This window comes from Schistosoma haematobium, chromosome 2 (assembly GCF_000699445.3).
Source record: "Schistosoma haematobium chromosome 2, whole genome shotgun sequence".
NCBI lineage: Eukaryota > Metazoa > Platyhelminthes > Trematoda > Strigeidida > Schistosomatidae > Schistosoma > Schistosoma haematobium.
The window spans coordinates 15,027,363-15,054,720 of NC_067197.1; the positions used below are offsets into that span (position 1 = coordinate 15,027,363).

A 27,358-nucleotide genomic window follows, 5' to 3' on the forward strand; every position below is an offset into this window, starting at 1 on the left:
GCAAAGACATGTTATTCCACTCATATTATACAAGGGCTTGAGTGACTCCTAAATGAAATTTGAGCTGTCATCGGCCATTAAAGTCTCTGCAAGTCCGAAACAGCCGAAAAAATCAGATAACTTGCCGATTGTTTCATCTGCTGTGTAATTTAATATAGCATATATTTCTGGACATTTCGTGAATGCATCCAAAATGACCAAAACGTTTCCCCTAGTGCTGAGTTAGAAAAATCTTCATGGAGCCCCTTCTAGGGACTTTAAGGCCTTTTTAATTGTTTTAGTTCATATTTCTTTGCATTTTTGGCTTTTTAGAGGCACGGTGAAAAATTGTAGCATCTAATTTCTATATCATGATCCATTGTAGGCCAAAGTGTATGGCTTCGAGCCAACGATTTCATCTCGTTGATGCTGGGATGGCCGCTGTGGGATTATTTTAAAAACCCTTAGCGTAATGTTTTTGTGACACTGGTTCTGTCATCAAACATAATACATGAATCAACGATCATAAGTGAGTCACGCCGGTGAAAATATTTCTTCCTGAAAACGACGGTTTAGCCATTTGGTTAGAAAATAACCCCTAATTTCTCTTAATATCTCGTCATCTTCCGTAGCTCCTTTGATTACTTCTAAGGCAACATTCCAGAATCTCGACGTGTAGCTTCCCCACTGAGCAAATGCCAAGAACCACTGCATGTAGATTGGGTGATTGTAATGAAAATTTAGTTCATACTAAAAACTGGGATATTTGACTCTGGTTAGAATAAGACTCCTTGCGACTTGGAGGGTTCAAGTGTTCTAGTGTTCAAGTTATTCGCGTTATAGCAAAAAATTAAGATCTAGATACAACACTACCCCCGGGATTTTAAGTTAGCGCCTTCCACCTGGTGCAGTTTGATGATTTCCTCAATGTGTGTCCTATCCAACTCCAACATATTTTTCTAATTTCGTCTTCAGATGGAAGCTGGCTTGTTCTTTCCCACAGTACGCTGTTGCTGATGGTATCCGGTCAACGGACATTCAGTATTTTATGTAAACAATTGTTTATAAATACTTGTACTTTTCTGATGATGGCTGTAGTAGTTCATCAAGCCTCAGCTCCGTACAGTAGGACTGTCTTGACGTACAAATTGAAGAATCTTTAATATTGGCTGATAGTCGTTCTGAGTTCCATACGTAGAAAGTAGTTTCCTACAGGTGAAATTCTAAACTACTTTCTAGACTGTCGAGCACATAGTCTTAGCTTAGACAAAGTCAGAACAAGTAAGCTATTTGGCTTGATAAACTTTTTCTGTTTCTAAAGCGTAAATTACCGCTGTTAATATACAAAACAAGCAATACAGTCTATTAAACAGGAAAAAGGAGAAACATAAATAACATACCGAACAGTAACTAGAGGATAAGAAAAATGAGTCAACAAAGCGAATATTGTTTTATGATGAACATGAAATTGTGATTGATGAATAAGCAAGTCAGTCATACAAGGTTAAAGAAAGTTAGTGTGGTGGTGGGTGTTTCATGTTATCGTTGATGGGTTCGTTTATCGACCCCACTTTACACTCCTCTCGAGACGCACACTACGTCCGTCGTCCTGGGTCGTCAGATAACTGGCTTCTCCCAGTAGGCATAGACTTCGTACATACCGAACGTTTTCTTTGTTTGCCGTTCTCAACTTCGCTGTACGAACTTGTCTGTCAGGACCATAGCTTACCTGTTCGACAATGGCTTTAGGCAATAGACTTCTACTTGCTTCAATGTTACTAACGAGAACTAGGTCGCCTGGTTGTAAATTTTTGCGTACGTTCAACCATTTACCTTTTGTTTGGAGGGTAGGCAAATATTCTCTTGTCCATTTATTCCAAAATGCGGTACCTAACCGCTGAGCTTCCCATCTTTTATTGTATAATAAAGTCCTATCCGCAGAAACATCGTCGAGGGATGATCCTTTATAAATCAATAACAATTTATTCGGAGTAAGAGCCTCTAGGGTACCAGGATCATCCGCTATTTTAACTAATGGTCTGTTATTTATTATCCTTTTGGCCTCGGTCATGAACGTTTTCAAAGTTTCGTCGGTCAGCACATTCTGAAATAAAAGCACTCTTAAAATTCTAGTTAGGTTTCCATAAAACTCATGAACTTCGAAACATAATCCGTCTGTTCGAACTTTCCATTTTATTTCCAGCATTCGTTCAGAACTATAGTTCTGATAATCTTCGTCTTCTTATCACACGATGGTACAAATGTTTTTTGTTTCGGCGTGAAGCTCATTTTCATCAATGATTCAAACTTAGAAAAAGCATAAATGCTTGCCAACCTACTATGGAAATCTCTCGATATCCTTTTACTCTCAAATTATTAGCTTATATATGTATGATTTCTTGTAAATCAATTCTTTTAAATGAATGCAAGGCACTTAAGTTTAGTTCAAAAAAGTTAGTCAGCATTCATGTAAGATTTTTCTTTACAGAACTGAATATTCGTGGAAAAATTTTGATATTCGATCCAATTGTCGAGTTTCTGTAGAAGAACAGAGATTGAAATTGACGTTAAAACGTGTGTCAGGAGCTTATGATCTGTAAAGATGAGGGAATTTCTGCTTTGGATAAAGTAATGTGGCTAAACAAACAGTCGAGAGGCGTCTGTCTAATATACTAGATTTAGCTTAAGAAGGATTTAACTTCTAGGAGAATTACGTCTTAAACTGAATTCGTATCGCACTGTAGATGGATATATGACTATAAATATTATTATCGCCAGGGTTTTCGGAAACTTTTGAATTACATGGTTTATATCATAAAAATCAAGTAGCACTGGATAACTATTTCGTCCTGGTATATGAATACTCGACAGTGAATATTCACGACCTCACCTTTAATTGTACCTAAGATCATCAAGCCTCTTGATGAATGCCTGTTGTCAGACTATTGAGTTGTCAGGGATTACATGAAATGCTTCAACCGATTAGTGATAATTTGCAATAATTCTCTAATACCAATGGCGAGTAACTGCTTTACAAACCTTCTATTGTCATATATTATATTTACAAGACTTTGTTGTCATTATTATTTTGATATATCAACTTAGTTTATCTTGAGTAAATTGCGATTTCTATTTGTTTTATATATATATATATATCTGACCGGAAAAAATAATGACTGGTCATTAACCTAGTCAGCCTAGTAGATAGTCTGACAGGTATTAGATGTGTTGTATATTTTCCTATCCTCATCATTATTGTCATTGTTGTCGGTGGTTGGTGTAGAAAAATGCTCCCGTTCTGTTCGGGCCAATCACGTGTTCTTGACCCGAGTTGTGTTGAAGTCCTATAGAATAGACACTAGCAGGGTATCTAGTGTAGATATTCTTTTAAGGCAAATTAGTATTTCGTTGATGTAAAGAGGAGAACCAAGCGTTAGTATTGCAAATAATTAAGGTATTTTTGTCAATAATCTGTGGTTTATTATGATCCTCTACATGGTTTTTCCAGATGCTTTAAATGTAACTTTTCATAACCATTTTATTAAGTCAATTAAAATGAACAGTTAGAACGTGAAATGATGTCATATAGGATGTTTGTAATTTGCAAAAATTTCAGTTGAATACAAATAAGGAGATGCTATGATACATCACTAGTAAATTATAAACAGTTTGGACTGTACATTAAGTCAATAATTATTTATTTACAAGGAATGACTTCGCTAACTGAGGTTTTCACTCAGAGCTATTTGTATATATCAAAAACTAATAATTTGTCGAACTTAATCAACTCCCAAATCAATTTTCAGTTTAAATACTCTAAACTGGGATATTGTTATGTCCCGATAAGAATAGTGAATGATAACTTATCGGATCCATTTATGGACTAATAATATACGTATATTTTTTATCTTATGATTGTTAACTAACTAGACTATTCATGTTCGTGTTCCTCTTATCATAACCTTTATTTTGACCTATGAACTATTAATATACGTTTTATCATTCTTGAATTATGCCCTATTTATTATTCACTACCTCCGACATTCACAGCCACTTTGGGTTAAATCTTGTACAAATGTTGTTTCATATTCTATGGTGTGATGTTGTCTGTTTGATTGGTATATAAACTCAGTATGTTTGAAATAAATGATTCATATCACAGAGGCTCAGATTGATGTTCTGAACTTAACTGGTTGGGCTAGACAGGAAGCAGGACCGATAAGTACTCCAGACTGCTCGTACAGGTTTTATGAGTCATTGGTTCAATCGATAATTCACTGTTCTCTAATTAGTGGTATCATCACGTTATACATTAACAGAGCGCACAGGCTACAAGTTATAACATATCTAAACTGGTATTTTATAAATTACTAATATTTAGTCAACAATTTTTAAAATTTTAATTCTAAGTTGGTTATAAGAGTATTCAAGATGTATTTCTGGTAAATATCAATTCTTCAAAGTAGAAGGTCCGTAGATACATCTATTTCTTGCATATTGTTTCTTCAGAACACATCACAAAAATAATGACCTAGAGATTCAACTTCAAAATGATTTATTTCATTTATAAAATATTTGAGCATTGTGGGAACAGCATTAAAAAAAACGAACTATTACTTCAACTGAATCAAAATGTCAGTCCATTCATGCTATCTTCAAAATCAATTAATTGAAATGGAGAAAAAAACTGTATTAAATTTTAATTTCCTTGTTAGATTATATTTATATTTAAAAAGATAAACAAATACATTACCACCAATATGGTTACAAAATTGAAGACACATTTAAACCAATATTTTAATACACATAATTTCTACATTCATTTAAAGAATACATTTTTCTTCATGATTCATTTTGGAATCAACTGGACATTGGTATACGTCGGAGAATTCTTGACTGTGTTTCAGAACGTCATTAACACTGGTAAAGAGATATATTGGAGTGAAATATATTGTCATTAGTAGGTCAAGTGATAGACTGTCATAATCTTTCATGCATAAAAGTAATAAGATGTTCATTTTATTTATTGAAACAGATTAAATGCAAATATTGTAAACTTAATATTTCTATTCGTCTCAACTGACACTGAAAAGAACATAACTACATTAGTAAAAATGAGGTTATGGTGAGTGGAGATTTGAGATATCTGCTAAAACAAATGAGAAATATGTTACAAGCTGAAATATTAAGCAGTACATTAAATAAACCACATTTAGTGATGTGTACCCATATGTTCGAATATAAAACGACGATAACTAGACGAAATTATTTTTTTTTAATGTGTAGTGTCAATCATTTGAAAAAATTCACCAATCCTCAATTCCAGTATCTACGGCGTTCAAACTCATTTTTCATTCGTCCCATGGGTTATATCTAGTATGTCTGGTAACAAATCTGGTTCTAATTATCTGCCAGACATGATTTGTTAAAACTATGGAATTTAACAGTTTCCAAATTCATTTTCTAATAAGAGTGATTGAAGAATTTGTGATTCCAGTGGTCATGCATAAAAATTTTTCAGGCTTTCAGACGCTTGTTAAAGTCTCTAAATCATGCTACCTATAATCGAGCGATTAGACTCATTGTTATCCAATTAATATTATATCTCATACTTATTTCACTTTCGGTCGTAAGTTAACGTTTACTAATGCTAGTGATTAGATTATGTAACAGCAGTTTTAAACTTCGTCAAATGTTTCACTAATTTCTCGTCAACCTTGGTACAAATTTGTTCAGTCAAGTATTCACTCTGTCAATGATTATATTATAGACACCCCTTGTAGTTTAATCATAAGAGTTTTTCAATTCACTAATGTGATTATTGACTTTAAATGCTACGTTCCATAGTAATTCACTAAATCATATTGGTAATCAAGTGTCGTTTTCATTCACAAGGGATTTCAACCAACTATTTACAAGCGATTAACTTGTATCTCAAACATCCATTGATGAAAGGAGAAGATTTATACAAGACAAAAGACATAAATATCGCTAAAAGTCTTCAGCATCATAAGAATAATCACAACATGCACTCCTTTCATGTTAACCAATTTTAAGGGCAGCTGGGAAAATTAAACTTTTGGGAGCGTTATAAAAGGAGTCGCCCATCTGAATCAAAACATCCCTTGAAAACAGTATATCTCCCGAAAGAGACGTGGTTGTGTACTATAAACTTGTCATGTAAATTCAAAAATTACGATCCATTATTAGAGGGATAAATGATATTTTCAGCGAATACAAACATATCACGTGCCTGTACACACTTGTTGGTCCAGAAGCAAACGGCAAGTGATAGGTGTTGAGCCAGGTGCACTGTTCGCTGACAAAGTTTGCTGAGATTTGGAAGGTTCTGGCTTAAATATCCGGAGGACAGTTATATATATATTCCAGTCGGAGGACATCTGACAGACCCGTTCGAAATAAAGACCAGTGTCAGGCAAGGTTGCTTGCTCTCTTTCTCTTACTCCTGATGATCGACTGGATCATGAGGACGTCAACATCTGTGGAGAGGGAAACATGGGATACAGTGGACAGCTAGGATGCAGCTGGACGATCTAGACTTCGCAGATGATCTGGCTCTTCTATCGCACACGCAAAAACTTGTTACTGAAAATCCCTATGTGAGGGGATGGTAATAATGATTAATTATTGTCAGAAGAATATATCATATTTTTCTGCTCATGTTAGTTTTTTTGCTTACATCATAACTACTGAGGTGATGTTGAGTAGTGAGTAATACTCTTGTCAAACTAATTTGTAACCACTATTCTGAAAACATATAGAAAGTATAATTTAGTTTTTAATAAACTGATTAAAATTACAAATGTGTTACCTGAATGTATATTTGAGCTTGGACGATTTGAACTTGTTATTAATCGTATCATTAAAGTAGCCACCACACATCATCTTCAGTTATTTGAAAAAAAGTGATAATAAAGTGAATAATTAGTGTATCAAAATGTTAACTGAATAAATGTAATACATGATCGTTTTATTATATTCTTAGATTAGAAGAAATTAACAGGAATATAAGGAAGAAGCTCTAAACTGTGTTGTTTTACTGAACAAAATAGGAAAAGAAAAGATACTGAAATGTTATGTAATTAATGTCATTATTCAATATTATATGTTTGGCACCATATAAAATTCTTAGGAAAAAGTATTTCAACACGTTTCTTTTACAATGGAGAACAAACCGACCACTGCATACATATATACATAAGATCAGTGAATAAACCATCTGGAATTAAATGTAATGTTTTAAAAAATAATAATAATAATAAAATAACTTAATTAGCAACATTTTTAAGGATACAAGTTTTTGGTTAGGTCAGCTATTACAACTTGTTCGTCGCATAGTATAAATACCAGATGCGGTATTGTAGATCTTTATTACATTTACTTTGGTGTATGGATATACAAGGGGAAAGATGTGATTGAAGTGAATGGTTTATATCTGATAAGATAATACCTGCCAGGAGTTTGCATGATTTTAAATGTTTGTCCATAACCATATTCATAATGACTTTAAAAGACTCACTACATATCCTAATAATTTCCTTTGACACTCCGAAACACAGAGAAATGTTTTGTTTTAAAACTCGAGAAGGATTAATAAGGAACAGTAAAAAATAATAGATTCTATGTATGAATTTACGAGTCGTAAAAGTAAGCCTTGAGCAATGCCAAAAGCATATAACCTATTTATACAGTAAATCAAAGAGAAAACTTTCTTCGATACCAATAAAACATAAGAAGACCAAGAGAGAGCAGAGGAGAGAGTTATGCCAAGACAAGTGGCCTTTGACGCTATTTGTAGTACAGAATCTCTAACAGTACAAACTTTATGAGATTCCAACAGAAAGTTTAAGTGCTGTTTATGTCTTAGGCTAGAATTAACAATTTGACATTTAGAAGAGTGAAGTGAGGGACCATTACCAATAGACCATCGTTCAGTGGGCAACAAGAACTCATTCAATTCAAGGGGATGTGAAGAGGCAGAAATCAATGTGCATATAGTGAGATCATCCGCATACTCAATGAAAGGGTTTTTTGTAGAAGATAGTAGATCATGCAGAAAAAAATATGAAAAGAAGAGAAGACACAACAGTCCCTTGTGACGCACTATAAGACAGTAGAGAAATCGAACAGTGTCCTTCAAGAACAGTATACCTTTCTATTCCAGTGGGTAAGAACGCAGTCAATTGGTTATCCAGCTGTTGGCGTTGACGTCTGCAGACTCGTCTAGTATTAGTGGTTTCAGAATAGAATCAAACATAGAATAGTACTCTAGAAATGCTCATCTAACATACCTTTTGCCCTTTTCAGAGCTGAACACTGTATTATGATGTAGAGCACAGCATTTAAGGTGCTACTTTTGCATTTGTAAGCAAACCGATACTGATTAATTTACTCTTTTATTGCAGGTTTAATTGGGAGTAGCAATAGTTTTTCCATTTTTCTGAGAAAAGGTGAATTTATTGCTATGTGTCTAAAATTCACATTCTTATCGCCAGATAATTTCTTAGGTAGTGGGATTATCTTTCTCCACATTTTTGGTATGAGCTTAGTTGAGAAGGATCTGTTAAAGATGCTCGCGAATGAATAAAACAGAACGTCAGCATACTTCTTAAAAATGAGGTTCGGGATTTAATCAGGTCTTGCACATTTGGACGAGTTAAGTGACAGATGTTTTTGGACATCAGTTTCTGTGGGAATTGAAGTACAACTATTCTTCAAACCTGGGGATATAGGAAGCATAACATCAGATGTCTGACTTACAAAAGAAATATTTAAGTCACAAACATTGAGCCAGTTATCACTTTTAATGTACCTGTCACTTGTGATTTCTTTAAATGGTTCCCACATAATTGAAGAGTTTTATAAGATAGGAGTTTCTGAGTAAACATTAGTTTCAGGGGTCTGGTCTCTAGATTTATTAGATCGTTTAGTTTTCGAACTTCAATGAAGGTTTTCTCCTCGTACATTCTTTCTCTCAACCTATTTTGTCGTACAAAAATGTTTTTCTCGGATCTTAAATATTTTCTTTTGAATAATTCTTGCATTTAACTTTCTTTGTCTGATCTAAGAGCGTACTCTTCTCGAGTTTGCCATATACTTTAGCTAGAGCACGAGTAATGCAATAATCAGAATTAAGTGATGGAGTGGGTTCACGAGTCACATATATTCCCAAATCATTAATGTGAACAGTCTAAATACACATCTAAACGTGCAAGGATATCGACTACATTTTGGTGACCTAATGATGAAAGAAAGCTACAATCACATGTATTAAAATCACCACGTATAGTTTAAAGCGAAGGATTGAAGGTAGCAACAGTCATTTTGGTGAATTCGTCAATGAAAACAGATAGTGCAGATGAAGTACAGTGAGGAATCACGTATATTTTGGTAACATAAGCAAAGCTGTACTTGTTCATATGTTTTGGATGGCATCTTTTAAGGTTTAACAACTGATGCAGTTATGCAAAACTAGATGAACATCAGTTCATACAGATGTAGATACATGGCCGCCACAATTTTTATTTATTTATTGATTTATTCTAGTGATAAATATTGAAACCATGTAGTTATACTAAACAATCGTTGTGTAAATGATTCAACCAGGATTCTTAAATTGTGATTATACCACTATTACGATATATGTTTAGACTTAGTAGGAACTAAAGATAGTCCACCTTGTTAATGAATAATCGGCGGTTGGAAGTTAGCAGTTCAGTAATCAACATGCGATCAGCACTCATTCTTTTCAATATAGATTGCCAGCTATCTCTGTCTATGATCATAGATTTTTGTACCTTGTAAAGGAGTAGGTCGTAAAAGTTTATATATGAGCCTGAGTAGGTTGTACGATTAATGGACATAATTGGTGTGTCAAAACAAAAAAAGATAACTTGTTAATATATATAAATGATAGGAGGAACAGGTGGCCCAGATATTCAAGTAGACAGCCGTAAGAGACAATGAAATGAGCAGTAAAATTCTAGTTAAAGTAGTGTATTGTTAATTGTAAGAGTTTCAATCGATTTTAGACTTAGTCAAATCTTGTTCATATGACTCTTTTCTATTCCAACTTTATTCATTCCTATTTTGTTAACTTAGTATAGTTTACTAATAAACCTCAACATCAGAACTTTATTCTTAAAACATTAACTGTTGTTGGCCAGTCGAAAATGTTTGAGGTGGAGTAGGATTTAACGATACTTGACTACCAGTATTCAACTAATATATTTTTCTATTTTGATGAAAGAAAGTTGACCTTTCATTATGATTTAATGATTTTAATCTCAGAGATTGGATACTAATATTTAAATGAAGATCCCTTTTTTCATTCTACAATAAAACATTAACCTTCATCATAACTTACAACTTATATTGTGGTGTGTGCTACTGATGTTGATAGATATAAGTAATATGAATCATTAATCAAAAGTGAAATGTCTGGCAATAGAAGGTTAAGAAGATTGAAAAAAAGAGGACCAGGATAGAGAATGATCGTTGTGGAAATGAAGGAACAGTGAAGTGTGGGACGATTGATTGACATTTGCAAAAAGAACAATCAAAGTTTGAGACAACTGATTGACATTTTGCAAATTAAGTACTTACTGTATGGTTCTCAGATTTTACTAAGATATTCTGTAATTTTTTGTTCAATTACATTCTACTGTCCTCACCTGTTTTCTCGTTCACTACGATATAAATATTGATAATTGAAGTGTCCCCATCACAATATCACGATATCAACATACTATAATAGTATAAATTAGTCTTAATGAAGTGTATTTTTTTCAAAATGGAAATTATTAAACGTTAAGTAAACTAACCTTTGCAAATGTTGAGAAAAACAATTCTCCATCTAGATTTTTACGATTTTGCATACAAATCCTTCCATATGTCTGAAATATATATATATACGAAAGTACATTCTGTGTAAATATCTAACAACTATCCTATAACCAATTTCGATTATAGTTAATTTTGGTTAAACCATTTCATTAACTTACTTAACAGACAGTGTTATTTGAACAGTAACAATTCGCGTATTTCTTTGTACTGTTATGATCACTAGAGCACATGATAGACTCTAACCAAAATGTTGACTGCTTAATTATCACTCGATGATCCATCCTCTTCCCCATGTATGTATTGTACTCAAGTCATATTATTAGCTTTTGCTTTACCTTGCTGCGATCTTATACAATTCGACTATAAATATGTCTATGTAATTGCTAGCATATACTTGTTCATCTCTCCGCTTCAAATTCGTTTGGTGTGCTTATAGCTTTGTGATTTGCGCTATACGCTAATAATAAACTGTAGTTGCCGGTTCTCATTGCCTTCTGATAATGGTTATTGAGTTGATTGATTAACGAAGCAAAACCACTACAAATATTAATTTTCACAGATTGAAATCATGAGTCAGTTGAAGCTAGACCACCATTGAAAACCTGGAAGCACTGGACGGCCGTTTCGTCCTAGTATGGGACTCCTCAGCAGTGCGCATCCACTTGTAAATAAACTTTTATCGACACTATCTTTTTCCTAATCCATTATAAAAAGAACAACAGTTAAACAAATGAGGTAGATATTTAAAAAAAAAGTGATCCTCACAACAATTAAACTTAATATTATTAGGCTTAAATAATTTCATACTATCAGTTGAAAATACATTCATTCATTCATAAAAAACAATATGCCATTTCTTTTAAAATAATGGGTATTTTCTTTGAGTTTTGTTTTTTACAGTTAGTCATATTAATTAAGGTAATATCGAAGCATACGCACAGTATGCACATATGCCAATAACAGACTGATCAATTACAGTCTTAAACCTCAATGGGAAGATACAAGCCAAACAATACCAAGTGTAGTCATATTAATGTATCATATTTACTTGTCTTGTGAATTTATTCTATTAAAATAAGATAGAGAATGAAAAACAATTACTAGTTCTATACAAGAGCATTTAATCAACTGTAGACACATCGTTCTAAAGGAGTTTTTTTAAAAGTAATCTACACGGTCAAAGGAATTGGATCGAAGCGAAGTCGAGAAAATATTAAATTAATCAGTTACTAAATGAGCTACCTTATTGATTAATTTAAAATGTGATCCATAATTTTTCAACTGAGTCCAGCGTAAATTCACTTGGTGTTGTTTTACTTGTATCTTCCCATTGTTATTTAGGACTGCAATTGATCAGTCTCTTGTTGGCATACGTTCATCCTGTGCGGATTACCTCGATATGGCCTTAAGTTACAAGCTTTTAAGCAAAGATGGATAGTGGCTAGCAGTAGAATCCAGGACGCCCGTCCCGTCCCATTTAAGACTCGTCAACTGGATGTACCTGCATCCCAGAGTTGATGTTCACTCCGGTACTCGAACCAAATACCGTTCGTTTCAAACGCCATCGCGTTATCCACTACTGAGTTCAGTGTATTTAAAATGTATTTATTGCCTGTGAACACTGATGACGTTTGCAAAGTATGAATTTTAACAATTACAGGATTTAATAAATATGAACTTATCTGCTTTTACTTACTGTAAAGGATAACATAAGCCCATTAATATCGTTTGACAATGATCTCAAATTCTAGAATATAAATTTAGTATAATAATGGTGAATGTGTATAAAATAGTTTAATTATTTAATTTTCAATCCTATGTCGTATCACGTTCAATTGCGCACTACTGAGGAGTCCCATACCAGGACGAAAGGGCTGTCCAGTGCTTACAGGTTTTCCATGTTGGTCTAGCTTCAATTGACTCATGAATTTAACTACTAAATTATTATGATATCCACAAAACACCTTTCTCATTATAATCCTTCTTATTTTTACACCAATTATTGTTTCAATCAAATCTAAGTTAAAATAACGACATGTAAATATATTGGGGTAACCAAAATTTTTCCTAGTGAACAATGCGTTGAATAGTCCGCCTTGAAATAATTCAGTTATCTGAACAATATAATGAGGATGTATATCATGTCAAAATATTAAATATTACATTGTGTAAATAGGACAGGAAATATCAGTAGATAATTATATTTTCAAAGGGATCTTCATCAGGGCTTTTTCTAATATGCAGTAATATTGCGTATATATTTACGGAAAGTATTAAAATAATTAAGGTAGATTGTAAGTCAGCACCAGTCTTGATGTTCTTTGAGTTGTGGGAATTCCAATGGTTCCTCATTTTACAACTGTAAGTAATAAACGATTCTGATATAATAATTAGCGACAACCAGAAATAACACTAACCGCTGTTATCACCATACTTAGGTATTACTAGTATTAATTAGTGTCACAATAACTATGGCTTATTTTATTTTAAATTACTTTTCAACTATGATTTTGATCTATTCATTAAAACTCCTAACCTTAATGTGTAATTTTTTAATCCATTCTAATTCACATGAAGATAGTTATTATCAGTTTTGAGAAACGACGTATTCAGTCATGGATATTAGACGTATACACTATTATACTGTCTAGTGTAACACAGTAGATAATGTTCGTAACTGTTAAGTCCAAATGGGTTATCGAAAACGATTGTTTACTCAAGTAATCCTTGTTTTTAAATATTCTTTTCGAGGACATTTCGTTAACTAAATACTGCATGTGAAACAGTTTGAATACTGAATGTTAAGCAAAAGTAGTCGAATGAACTAAGAAGCTGGTTCAAAGTTAATAACTGTAGACATCATAATACTCTTATATAGTAACATCTATAAGAAAAGAAAAGAATAAAGAACTGTTAACTTATTGGTTTGATGGAAGACAGTAGATGAGCTTCACATACAGCAACGACATGTCGGATAATCATATTAGTACGCAGTTTACGAAGGACTGTCCTTATGTTTTTTTAAACAATAGTAATATCTATTGTGGTATTCAACCGCGAAAGAACCGGTTAATAGTTTATCAGTACGAAGAAAAATGCTATTTCACTTAAGCACTGATCTACAATATATGATAAAAAAGCAGGCTTTCATAACTCTCCGATTCATGCTCTTTAACGAAAGTGGATGGAATATCTTGATTTCATGGATGTCCACTGTATAATGTATGAACGTTGACTTCTACAAGAGTTTGAAGCACTGAAGTTAATGGAAAGAATATGGATGGTTGGATCCACACTATGACTAAGTGGTTTACCAAGTATTTAAGTGTTCTTAGCAGTATGTTCATATCCGTTGCGGATATCAGCCTTATGATAACAGAACGACGATTTATTCTTATGATGAGAACCTTCACTTCATCAGGGATTCGATCTGAAGTGAAAACAACAAACTTAGAATTTTCACGTTTAGTAGACCTCAGTCACGATGTGGATGGCCTAGAATGGTTCATCTGGAAACGCACATTTTTATGATATACAGAATTATAATGACATCACAAATGTCGCTTTGTGGAAAAAGGTCTGATTAAGTTTCGGTTGAGTCGGCTTTCCGAGAACTGCAACGGAGCCTCCAGAGGCCCTAAAGGAGCCGGAGAGTCCTAGCCAATCAGAGCATGATGGAGCTTTCTAGAATATCAACGTGACGTGCTACTACTGGTCAGTAGCATAATATGTCTTTTAGCAGATTGGCCAAAATCTGATGTTGATTTAGTAAATGTTAACATCTATAAATACCCGTGTTTTTCTGTACAAAAATGAACCTTAGGAGTAAAGTGCTTTTCGCTTATTTTGCGCCTTTTCTCTCGAGTTCAAGTCGCTGTGTAGTTCTAGCTTGCGGGTTACCAGAACAGCTTAGGAACCGAATAAGGCGTTCAAATTAACAAAACTTATCAGTTTCAAGGTTTGTACAGTTAACATAACATCATTAAAATCTTAAGTATAGTTGATCAGCCAAATCACAATGTAGCTGAATAAACATTAAACATGGATATTGAATCCATCGGAACTTGGTCTCTAAATTGAAATTCCACAATGTTACTGATGAAGGTGACCAGTAGCAGATATTTCTTGTGATATCACTATGTTTGAGTTACTACCTTTTATGATTCAAGTTTTATTATCTGAAATATATTGGCTGGTAATATATATTATATGAGAACCGGCTTTCGTGTAATGACTTCATCTGAAACTGTTGTTATTTGTGGTTACTCACTCTTAGTTGAGTCTTATCGTCACCACCAGCTGACAGAAGTGGCTTTTTTAAAATCGGGAGTGAAGGTTGTTAAGAATATTTGTAAAAGGATTTGAGCGCATAACAATTTATCTAGTTCTAACTAATACCATTTATTTTCTTCAAATGACTAGGTCATGCTTGGAAAGGACCTTGGAAATTGGAGCTTGATGTACACGTCACTTTACAATTCGCCTCATTATTGGAATTTCTGAGGCTGCTGACAGCAATATTTCAGAATTCGTAAGAACAGCAGTTGATAAATTAGGTGAGGTAAACCTATAAGTGTTTTACCTCGCTACAAATTTCAACTAAATCCACCTATTTCTTGAATGATATCTCACACTTTGGTTGGTTAGGTATGCTATTGATACAAATTTTCAAATCTGTTGTTTATAATCTTTCTGAATAAGCCATTGGTTAACAAATCATCCAGAAATGATGTACAGATCACAAACGTAATATACCTTTGAATCTTATTTACACAAGACACATTAACTACACAGATATCTTTTGTGAACACATCAATTATCGGAATTCATACTTCGACAATTAACTTTTCATTTTGAATACTGAAAGCTATGCAAGGAAGTAGTTATTCTCCGATATAATGAACATTTTAAAGGACAACTTACTTTTTTTCCAAGTACTCGGGAATTGTTTTGTTTTTGTAGACAACATAGTTGTGATTTAAATGATTCTGGTTTATCTATCTGATGGTCACTAGAAACTATAAAACAAATGTTTTGTTTTGAACATTAGAATTGTGACTAAGTGTATAGATTACAATTTCAAAAACATGGATATATATATATATATACTTGTATGTATATACATACTTACTGCTAATAAGCTTTTTACTGTCTTACGGTTTATCGGAGAGCACAAATAATCAGTAAATATTCTGTAGATTTGTATAAATGTAAGTATAATATTATATCAAACCAAATGCATTGTACTCATACTCCATTTGCCACATTTATTCAAGATTGTTTTTAATATCAGTGTATAAATTAAACGGAGTGGATATATTTATATTCTCTTTCTAATCAACTGTGATGGTAGTTTAACTGTATGAGTTAAGATAGATAATGTGTATTCTTCGTAGTACTTAAATCCAATCGATCAGCACGTTAACGGTAGATATGTTGTCATATTATTTTCACTCAGATTGCTTACTCATAAATAAGCGAAAACCGGTGATATGCAAATAACCTATCTGTTTCATTTATTCATTTAGTATAGAAAACATAGCTGATAAGATTAATTATGAACATTGAATTTCAACATTATTATAATTTAGATAAAAGGAATATGATGTCAAAGTCACCTGCAGATATAATCTCACGTCCCATAATCCAACCGATAATCCCATATTTTTCAGACATAGAATATGATCCATTGAAATACGGTGGATGTAGAAACCCAGTAGATATATGAATGTTATGATCTTTGTTCAATCCAGATATGTATGGCGTGAAACTGGAGACTTCTGGTCTATATATTTGTAAATATAAAATATACCACTAATCTATTCCGTAAGACGTATAATTGGTTAAATCTTAGGTAATGAATAAAAGAAAAGTATACCGCTAAATTAATTTGGTTTACTATTCATTGATAATCTTATATTTGTCTTATATTTTATTCCGTTGGAGAGGTTTACTTAAGAGCCCTATATAGTTGAGATTTGAACTGCATAAGCCAGAAATGAAGCTAGAAGACAGTTTTCAAAATGACATGATGGTTCAAGATTGACTGAAAGCGACAAAATAAGAGCACATGATCACCACTAACTGATCTCCGGATAATAATCAGTATTATTGGTATTCAACCCTATTGCTGATCAAATTTAATTGATCAATTGATTAACCCATTAATTAAAAGTTGTTAATATTGCGATATATTTTGGTTTGATGTTAAGTAATTTTTGAAGAATTAAACGAAAAGCTCTGTGAGTCTTCTACTTTCTATACAAATATTCGAGGTCGGTTGCATTCTTGAAAAACTATACTTTGGAAAGACATCAAACATACACTGTTGAACATATTTCAATTGATTTAGATCTCAGATTTAAAAATAGTATACATAATCTAAATGTGTATCATATTCTGAACAAAAATATCAGATGTATAGAATGAAGTAGTTCAAATCAGTTGATAAACACTACAATACTGACCTACTGTGATACTTAGAAGTCATTTCACTGAGTGCGCGCGAACGCTTAACCTACTAGACCAATGAGCTACGAGACTGAAGGCCCCGGGTTCGAATCCCGCAAGCGGGATCGTGGATACGCACTACTAAGGAGTCCCGTGCTAGGGCGAAACGGCCGTCCAGTCTAACATCATCCTGTTCAAGATCTCAATCAACAAATTAATAATCTACACAACCCTATACTGATATATAAATTTGTTTAGTGAAAATTTAAAGTCAATAAACATTTAGCATTTTTGTATTTGGGGTAAAACTAAAAAAAGACGTGATAAAATCATTATATTCTATAAACGTTATTGATTTATCAAATTCTGTGAAGAAAACTATACTACTGAAATTTATTCGAAATACTTCCTACACTTTTATTTCAATCCATTATAAAAGCAAATAAGGTTACATTACCAATTATAATCCAATGATCATTTACAAATATAAGACAGAATAACGATTCGAACAATGAACACTACGATTTGTAGTGAATATGAATTCATTAAAATTGTAATCAGTCTTAACAAAACAAAAATAAATGCAATTAAAATAGGGTATCCAAACTATGGAGAGTTTAATCACTGTCATCAGTAAACACTGATGTCAGATTATCTTTTTCTATTTCTAACAATCTAGGCCAAAATTCACGTTTTTAAACTACACTGTTTTATGAATACAATTTTATTACAGGGAACGGTGGGTAGAGTCAACTTCGTGTAGATTTCCAGCAATAAGTTAAGTTCAACAAATATAGACAAGTGTTTCTGCTTTGCTTATGTGTCTTTTTAACCTTTTAAGCTTACATCAATAAATCTAATTACAGTTTACATACAATGAGGACCTATCGGTCTGTTGTGAGATAGTAACTCACTGAAGACAATGGTGGACGGTGGCGCAGTTTCGTGGGTTGGTTGAAGTTAAACATTAACACTGTTGAATGCCGGCTGGTTCAGTGGTCTAGAGGTAAAGCGTTCACGCGCGATACGGAGGGTCTTGGGTTCGAGTCCCTTTGGTACGGGATTGTGGAGCCTCATACTAGGATAAAACGGCCGTCTAGTACTTCCACGTTTTCCATGGTGGTCTATATTTAATTGGCTCACGAATTCAACTATTTAATTTTTGCTTAGAATACAATTGGTTTCAAATCGCGACATATTAAATAAAATTAGTTCTATAAAGATATATTTGATTATATTTATGTACTCAGAAATATAAGAGATGAATATTTAAAAAGTACAACGTACTTATCGTATTTACCCAAAGTTGCGCCAAATGATTTGAGGAGTTTAGTCTTCCGAGAATAATATTCATTCATAAAGTAATTATTTTCTAGAATTTTATTCTAGAACAGAAACAGGGATTTTTAAAAACATTTATATGTTTGCAAGTTGAATAATCAAATGGAAACATAAAAAAATTTTCCGTCGAATTGTTTGAAACTACGAACTCCATTCCTACAGATGCCGAAGTCAATTAACAGACAGATGACAACTACTGAAATGCCTTTTTAGTAGTCGTAATTACGAAGTACTGATATCTGAACTACAGTTCATAACAAACAATGCATATCAAGAAGATATTCTTGCTTAAAGTGTAAACGGGTTTTGTTTATTATAACACGCTGTGGCCCTGCACTGGATAAACAATCACCTTAAAATTATGTCTGAGATGATTAATGAACGAAGTATGTCAAGCGCTTGGCAATAATTTTTAGGAGTTAGAAGTAGACATGAAATCTATTCGACTAGTTTATGCCAGTAGCAATGATAAGGGTAGATTTCCGAAATTTTATGCAGTAAAAATTCAAGCTGACGTTATATTGTCAGGATCAACTAACGAGATAGTGTGGAGGAATGACACAAAATGGTGCAAATCATGATCTTGTCAGTCATTTAGAGATCGTTCTGCGTAAAGATTAGTGATCGTAAGTGTACTACATAGAGTAGTTGAATTTAAGTTAGTTTGTTTTATTACTGTATAACTTGATCTGCCTAAGGTTCTGACAACTGTTCAGAACAGGTAGGATACATTGAAATAATTCGATTGAATTATTACTTACGCAGAGAAATAGGTTTCCACTCTTAAACAGTGGTAAAATCAAATGAAATTTCTCCTAAACCCTTCATTTATTTTCCATTAAATGCTTAAAATCCAAATGCAATTCACGAAATTGACTAATAAAGTAGTATGAAAGCGACACAAATGGAGTAACGTAAACCATATAAAACATTAAATCTCTAGTGATTGATCTATAAGAAGGCTAAAAGTTTCACTTGTGAAACAATTTTCATTTCAAGGATCTACCTTAAATTTAGGACAATATTTTTCATTAAGGGATTTATACAAGTTAAGGTTTTGATAATTGTTTAGAACATATCCTTTAACGTTTTCACCATAAATCGTCTGTCAATCGATTTGCAAAGAATATGATATTCTTCTCTTTACTATTTTTTTCTTCAAACTCTAATTTCATTTATTTACCGATAACTCTTATTAGTATTTGAAGTACATTAATTTTGTATAGACAACAAAGAATAATATTTTTCAAGCATCTAGTTTGATCGGTTTATTTCATTAAATCAAACGTCGTTAAAGCTAACTACTGAATCGCTATCCACTAGTTAAGTTGTCGTTTTCATATGGGATTGGAAACGTCACTGAACTATATGCTGAATTTCACTAAATTAATAATAATTTACTAGAGTTTAAGCGTTCGCGCGCGCCAGACCAATTGTCTTGGGTTCGATTACCGCATACGTGATCATGGATGCGCTCTGTTGAGGAGTCCAATACTAGAACGAAACGACCGTTTAATGCTTTCAGGTTTCCAATGGTGGTCTAGATTGGATAGACTCATAAATTCAACCATTAAGATTTACTGTTAGTTGAGTTACTGCAAACAAACCAGCTTAATTAAAAATGAAAAATATTATCGTATAAGAAGAAAATCGTTTCTGTGAGCTGAACATTTGTGAATAGAGAAGTGACATCTGACGATATCATTTTCTTCCTTGATGCACTGACGTTTGCTATTGGGTTGATGAGATCGAAGGAGTCTGAAATGGGTCAGTGATACACAAAACAAATATATCGCTACGCCCGATTGTAATAATCCGCGGAACCATAACATCTAATTTTTCAGGAGAAATTTCAAGAATATTTAGTAGATTCATTTAATCTACCATTTAATCTTCCATGCAATTCTTGAATGAGGTTGAAGAGATTCAAATCAGTTGCAACGAATTGATGATATCCTTCAACGTAACAGAATTAACCACCTCAATCGAATAAAGCTTAGGAAAAAAATTCTATCCTCACTCCTCGGCGATTAAACAAACCTCAAAAAGTACACGGATCTTCAATCAAGGTTTGCTAGGACTCATCGATTTATGTTCAATAACATACTTTCAACTTAACAATAAAACCTGATGACAAATAAAAGGAACATCAATGGGATCACCCATGTCAGGACTTATTGTAGAAGCTGTGATGCAGAGACTGGAAGCCTCGATCTTACCAGTGGTCAAGCCGAAAATGGGGATTTGTTATATGGACGACACATTCGTTATCGTCAAAAAGGACGAGCTGGAAAACACCAACAATCTTACCAACAACGTCTTCGATTACATAAAGTTCACTATGAAACAGAAGTCAAAAAACAAACTTCCATTCTTGGGTGTACTGATCACTAGGACCAACGCAGTAAAACTGGAGACTCAAGTATATCGGAAGCTGATCTACACAGATCGAATCCTTAATCAGAGCAGCAACATTCCAAGAACTCACAAATAAACTGCGTACAAACTTTATTTAAGAGGGAGAGAACACACTGCAACACACTTGCAGAGTGGAAAAATGAAGAAAAATATCTAAAGACCATCTTTCAAATGAACAACTACCGAACCAATCGCATCAAAGAATATTAACTGAACGCATCAGCAGAAACGAAATCAAGTACAGAAACCAACAAACGAATCCTTCTACCATACATAAAAAAATTACGAAGACATTATTATAGCCGTTTGGAACAGTTGTAGCACGCAAACCAGTGAAGTCACTTCAATCAATCCTATGCAAACCAAAGGACAAAACAACAGAAGAAGAAGAGACGAAAGTCATCTACAAAATAAATTGTTCCAACTGAGGAAACACTATATCAAGAAAAGTGGATGCTCTCTTCATCTTCGCCTGCACGAACACCGATCAGCGGCGAAACACCACGATATATTTTCGCTTATATCAATGTATGTAGAAAACTGTAGACACACATCAGACTGGAAAAATATTGAGATCTTGGATTGAGGGAATACCAAAAGCACCAGAGAATTTTTAGAAGATTGGGACTCTGGTCAATCAGCAATCAACAAATACATTGAAATCGATCCCGTCTATCATTCATTCAGAAGGATCATAGACAAATATAGGACTGAGAATCAACTCAATGGGAGATAAAATCAAAATAAAGAAGCAGACAATGACAGGTTAAAAGTCAACAATAAGCAATCAAAATCGAGGTTGACAGGACAAGCTATGGGTCATATATGGAGAAATTCAAACACTTCACTTCTACCTGAAGTTCGTGCTGATGAGGTTGTTCAGAGGAACAATGAAAGCTCCACGACTAAACTATCCAGCTCAGAAAACAAAACTCCACAAAAAATATCCCTCTGAGCTACAAATCTTCCTTAGCATCTCAGTAACATAAATAAAATCATGAGATAATTGGATGTACACAGAAAGTCTCTTTAAACAATTTCAGTAAATCATTTAGACACCAAATCTTGTTCACCTTTAATTAGAGAATAATAATAATAATTAATGGGAATACATTGGTTTTAAAACTTACATTGAATATAAAATCTTCGCTCTCTCTCTCTTTCACATTCAATGATTCCGATGAAATTATCGATAAACTAATATTTTTAACCTGAACAATATAATAGATTATTAATTATGCAATCGATTGTAATTGAACAAACCTGATCAATAGTGCCTTTTTTGTTTTCATTGAACCATGAACTCGATGATAATAATTGAATCAAAGTGATCTTTAATTCATCAAATATTTCAAGTACCTATACATTGTAAACAAATAACTACATCAACGATGGAAATTATGGATAATTGTTCAGATTTTATGTATATATATCCCCAGCAATCACTTGATAAACGTCATATTTTTGTGATTTTATTTTGGAAATCTGAATTTCTCGTTTTCGCGTCAAAAGTGCCTATTTCCACCTTCAGATTGTATTTCCCACTTAAGGGGACCCTAAATGTCATTGGTCCGTTCCCTCTTTTAATATGCTTTTTTGTGACGTTTCCCAAGGACATTTTTATGCTATATACATACGCGTGAGTTGAGTGCTTATTGTTGTTCGTGCTTCTGGGTACCTGTGGAATATACCTTCCCTTCATCTGAACCGGGTCTTCTAGCTCTAGTTAGCAGGGCTTGGATATATCTGAATGGTTTAGCTTGTCTTGTCATTGTGTCGTTGGTCCTTCGTTCCTTTCGTCGGTTTTAGGTGATCTCATTATCTCTTCAAACATAGCATTATATAGTGGTATGAATCAATGAGTTAGTTGAATTTGCAATCAGTAGTAGAAACAAAAGTAACTTAGTCTCATAATATTTATCAATCAAATCAAATTTTCGTTAGAAGCTGATTTCGATTATATGTAAGATTTTAAGATTGTACTACTTAACGTAATGCTTTATTGTGACCATAAAATTGAATAATATTTTACTGAGTTTTAAACTTGCCTCGTTTTTTTTACTTTCACTTATAGTAGAATATTCGTGATGTCGTTCTATTGTCCATGGGAAATTTTCTTTCACCTCATCAATACAACTTGTTGGCATTTTTTCTAATAATTTTACTGATATCCATCAGTATTTTGTTATGTAAATAAATGAAAAAAAATTTGGAGAGTAACATAATTATTATGCTGCCCTTAATCAAAAAGAAAAAAAAAACGAAGGGAACTTTTTTGGCGGTAATCCTACACAATGATTCTTATCTCAGTATTATTTAAATTTATGTACGTTAGTCAACCTGGTGAGGATTGATTAACCGTGCCTTTAGCATGAATTAGTAATATTTGTTTTGTCTATTGATCAGTTCTCTCTATTATTTTTTTAAATCTACAATTTAACCAAATATATTTTAATGTTCATATTCGCCGTGGATTTTTTTTGTTTTAAAACTTGCATTGAAGATATTCCAGTCAACTTGGACAAAATCAAAAATCAATGATATTGCTGTAGGTGACAATGTTACTTACGGTTATCAAAGAAATAAAACTCTTTGAAATATTGATTTAAGGTACTTCTCATATTGTATAAGAAATTTATCACTATCATAGTATGCAGAATTCTAGAAAAAAATATAATCAAACAATAGACAGATATTTGATTGTTATATAATCTAAATAAAATCATGATTATGTATGATCTGACAATAATTCAAAAGAATTTTATTTTAAATTTAGAATATTACTGTAGTATGTGCTACTGATGTCGACAGATATAAGTAATATGTATCGCCAATTGAAAGTGAAATGTCTGGAAGTGGAAGGTTAAGAAGATTGAAGAGAAAAGAACGAAAACAAACAGTGATTGATATAGAAATGAAGGAACAGTGAAGTCTGAGGCGATTGATTGACATTTACAAAAGGACCAATCATTTCTGAGACAATTGGTTGACATTTTGCACATGAATTATTTATTGTATGGTTTACAGATTTTACCAAGATATTCTGTAATGTCGTATTAAAATATATTTGATTGTCCTGCCTATTTTCTCACTCACTACAGTACAAGTTCGTAAACGTACAATAAATTGAAAAGTGTATATATTTATATTGATTACTTGGGGATCGGGTAGAATAGACAGAATAACTGTTATTCATGTGTTTTGTTCTCCATGAATTGTATTCAATTACTTGAATTTGTTTATTCTATTATTAATCTAACTTTTAGTCTTGCATATTTTCTTATTAATTTAATGTTTAATTTTGACTTATTTACAATTGTTTACTAAACACTGCCATTGCTGAGTATCTGGGACATGATTTGCTAAGAAATGAGTTATTTAACTTTTTTTTACCATTTCTGTTAATTTGTATACAACTATTGATCAAGGAAATTTCAACTAGTCCGTCTACTAATTACTCATTCTCTTGACACAATTCTTTTCATTCTGACAAGTGTTTAAAGAATGTTTTGAATAATGAGCAAAGTTTTCATTTAGATAGTAATATATTTTCAGGATGGGAGTTTGTGAAGATTGTATTAATTTAATATTTGAATTCATAAGTCGATGTAAGCTAGACCACCATGGAAAACTTTGGAACACTGGACGGCCGTTTTGTCCTAGCACGGGACTTCTTCAATATATATTTCCTGGAGTCTTAGTGAGAAGCCGTGACCAGTGAAGTTCAGCGTGTCTGTTGTGAGGCAGTTACTCGTTGAAGGAAATTATGAACGATCGTACTATATCGTCTGTTGGTTGAAGTTAGAGATTAACACAGTTGGATGCCGACGGGCTCAGTAGTCTAGGGGTTAAGCGTTCGCGCGCGACACCAGTGGTCTTGGGTTCGAGTCCCTTTAATGCAGAACGAAACGGCCATCCAGTTCTTCCAGGTTTCCCATGGTGGTCTATCTTAAATCGACTCATGAAGTGAACTGTTAAACATATTTCCAATTTATAATAATTGAAGTGGAATGAAAACCATGTCTAGCTAATCATGACATTCGTTCTAATAAACTTTGATTCTTCTCATTTGTACACAAAAGTCTATAACAGATACACATTATATATATATGCTGCCGGCTGATTAAGAAAATGAAGAAATTCACTAGTTTCAACATGGACTGATTCGTAAGTTTATCTAAATTTAAAAAGTTAACTAGTCAAGTTCTGTGTTGCTTGAATATAGTTTCCATTAATAAGGAATACCATTTAAAAAAGTGATCGCGATTGATAAGGATTGTACAATTATTTTGTTGTGCTTCTGTGACAAATCAGCACCGCGATCTTATACTTGCGAAAGTATCAGTCTACAATTCAGTATATACAACCACCACACTGTCGTTGTTAGACCAAATAGAAATACATGTGTAGAACTTAATTGTTATACATTCATGACAAATGCTTTTGAATATCATGTTCATTACTCAAAATAAAGTCGCGATTTGACAAGTTTTTATAGCAGCAACTCGTTACTGGAAGCATAACATTCAGTTTTGAGAAAAAAATACCTTTTACTGCTCGTTGTATTCATAGCCGACATGTGTATATCACAAACATTCTTCAAGAAGTCTGGATGATAGACGATAATTTTCATATTCTTGTATGATTCATACTTGATTTCATGGAATACACTTTCAAATAAAAAATTCCAATCGATCTGATCAAAATAAATAATAATTTGAAATATATTTACAAAGACAACAAATGGGTTATGTTACAAAATGGATTTTCAACACATGATCAGTGTCACTCAGCTAATTCTGACCAGTAATTATCCATAATAAACTTAAATAATACTGTACTATTCTTGTTGACAGCATTTTCACTAAAAGATCATTCTGTTTGGAGTTTGAGCCTTATGATTTTTATTCATAGTAATTTTGAAAGGTGTTGACTTCAGTCAAACTGGCGAGTTATTTTTTTTACAATAAACTAATCATTCATTAGCTTGATAGTTGTGATTGATAAACAATTATTATTGTGCTTCTTATTTAACTTGTAATGGTGTAGTATTGAGAAATATATGACTGAAAAAGTTCAAGTGTTAGTTTCATGATTTCTAACTGTAACAGAAAAACGTGATGAGAACAATAAATTGCGTTTGCCTTTCTTAGTCATAAAGTATTTTTTGTGGATATTGAGTATACATTTATTCTGACCTTTTTTAAGTATGAAGTATATGGTTTGAATATTTCTTTTGGATCAACTTAACTCTCAAACTGTTTCAGATCTGAATAATGTCTATGATGAAGGTTTTATGTCTTTTAAAAGTAGAGATATTTCGATCACCTATATTTGGCACTGTTATAAGTAGTTTATTCTTAATAAAACATGATTTGATTACGGAATATTTGGATAAAGCTTTACAGAACTTTCTTGTTATGGTAGGAAACATCCAGTTAGAATTCAATAATAATGAAATTATTCTTTATTATTCGAGTGTAAACTTCTGTAACAGAGATCTCATGTTCCATAACTTATAACTAAATGTATTACATCACACTATACATACAATTTCATATGTTATGATAACCGATAAGAATTATGTAAAATTGTTATACTAGGAAAAATTGAAATAATGATAAGATATGAAAGGTAATAATAATGATTGTAGCTCGGTAACAGTAAAGGTCATAGTAAAACTGATTTGAATTAACTTTAACAGTAAGTTAGTGAACGGATGAATCTCCTCCTTAGTTTTATAAAACGGAGAATGCTAGTGGGCGGCCTATACTCCTCCACGAAGGATAACAGACATGAGTAGTAGTGTATTGAACAGAACACGGGTGGGGACGATCGAATGTATTAAGCACAAAATTACAGAGTCACTTGGTAAAATAGAAAATCCATACTATAATACTTAATTTACAAAATGTTCAATAATTGTCTCAAACCCCATTGTTCTTGCATTTCCATACTGATTTCTTTCTATTCCCGCTCTTCCTTTCTTAATCTTCCCCCATCTTCTGCTACCAGATATTACATTACTGACTCGCGTCATATACTACTTATATCAATAAAAGTAGCACGCACTACAGTAGTAGGTATATAAGATAGGGAATATAAGAAGATCAACTATCTAATGAATAATGTATCAGTAATATTTCTACAGTAAGTGCCCACATAATTGGATAACCAGGCTTACATCAGAAAAGTTCTTTGCATGAATATACTACTTTAAAAGCGATTTAATTATCAACCTACAACGGAACAGATTTGGCTCAGATTTTCAAATGGGACTTCTTTATCGACATTCTGCAATGGG

At 32.9% G+C, this 27,358-nt stretch overlaps 1 protein-coding gene across 1 annotated transcript in view; it reads right to left on the reverse strand.

Moving 5' to 3' along the window:
- Nucleotides 1-4,802: 4,802 nt before the first annotated feature.
- MS3_00010764 (uncharacterized protein) overlaps nucleotides 4,803-27,358 on the reverse strand; it is a gene marked incomplete at both ends in the record, with an annotated part of 31,414 nt that continues 8,858 nt past the window's right edge. The window contains 12 exons of the mRNA XM_051219161.1: nucleotides 4,803-4,899; nucleotides 6,812-6,885; nucleotides 10,824-10,895; nucleotides 12,542-12,592; nucleotides 15,769-15,863; nucleotides 16,464-16,630; nucleotides 18,583-18,680; nucleotides 22,185-22,265; nucleotides 22,318-22,413; nucleotides 23,103-23,218; nucleotides 23,624-23,715; nucleotides 25,602-25,750. Of these exons, the coding sequence (XP_051067596.1) occupies nucleotides 4,803-4,899; nucleotides 6,812-6,885; nucleotides 10,824-10,895; nucleotides 12,542-12,592; nucleotides 15,769-15,863; nucleotides 16,464-16,630; nucleotides 18,583-18,680; nucleotides 22,185-22,265; nucleotides 22,318-22,413; nucleotides 23,103-23,218; nucleotides 23,624-23,715; nucleotides 25,602-25,750 (1,188 nt within the window). The remainder of the gene's footprint in view (nucleotides 4,900-6,811; nucleotides 6,886-10,823; nucleotides 10,896-12,541; nucleotides 12,593-15,768; nucleotides 15,864-16,463; nucleotides 16,631-18,582; nucleotides 18,681-22,184; nucleotides 22,266-22,317; nucleotides 22,414-23,102; nucleotides 23,219-23,623; nucleotides 23,716-25,601; nucleotides 25,751-27,358) is intronic.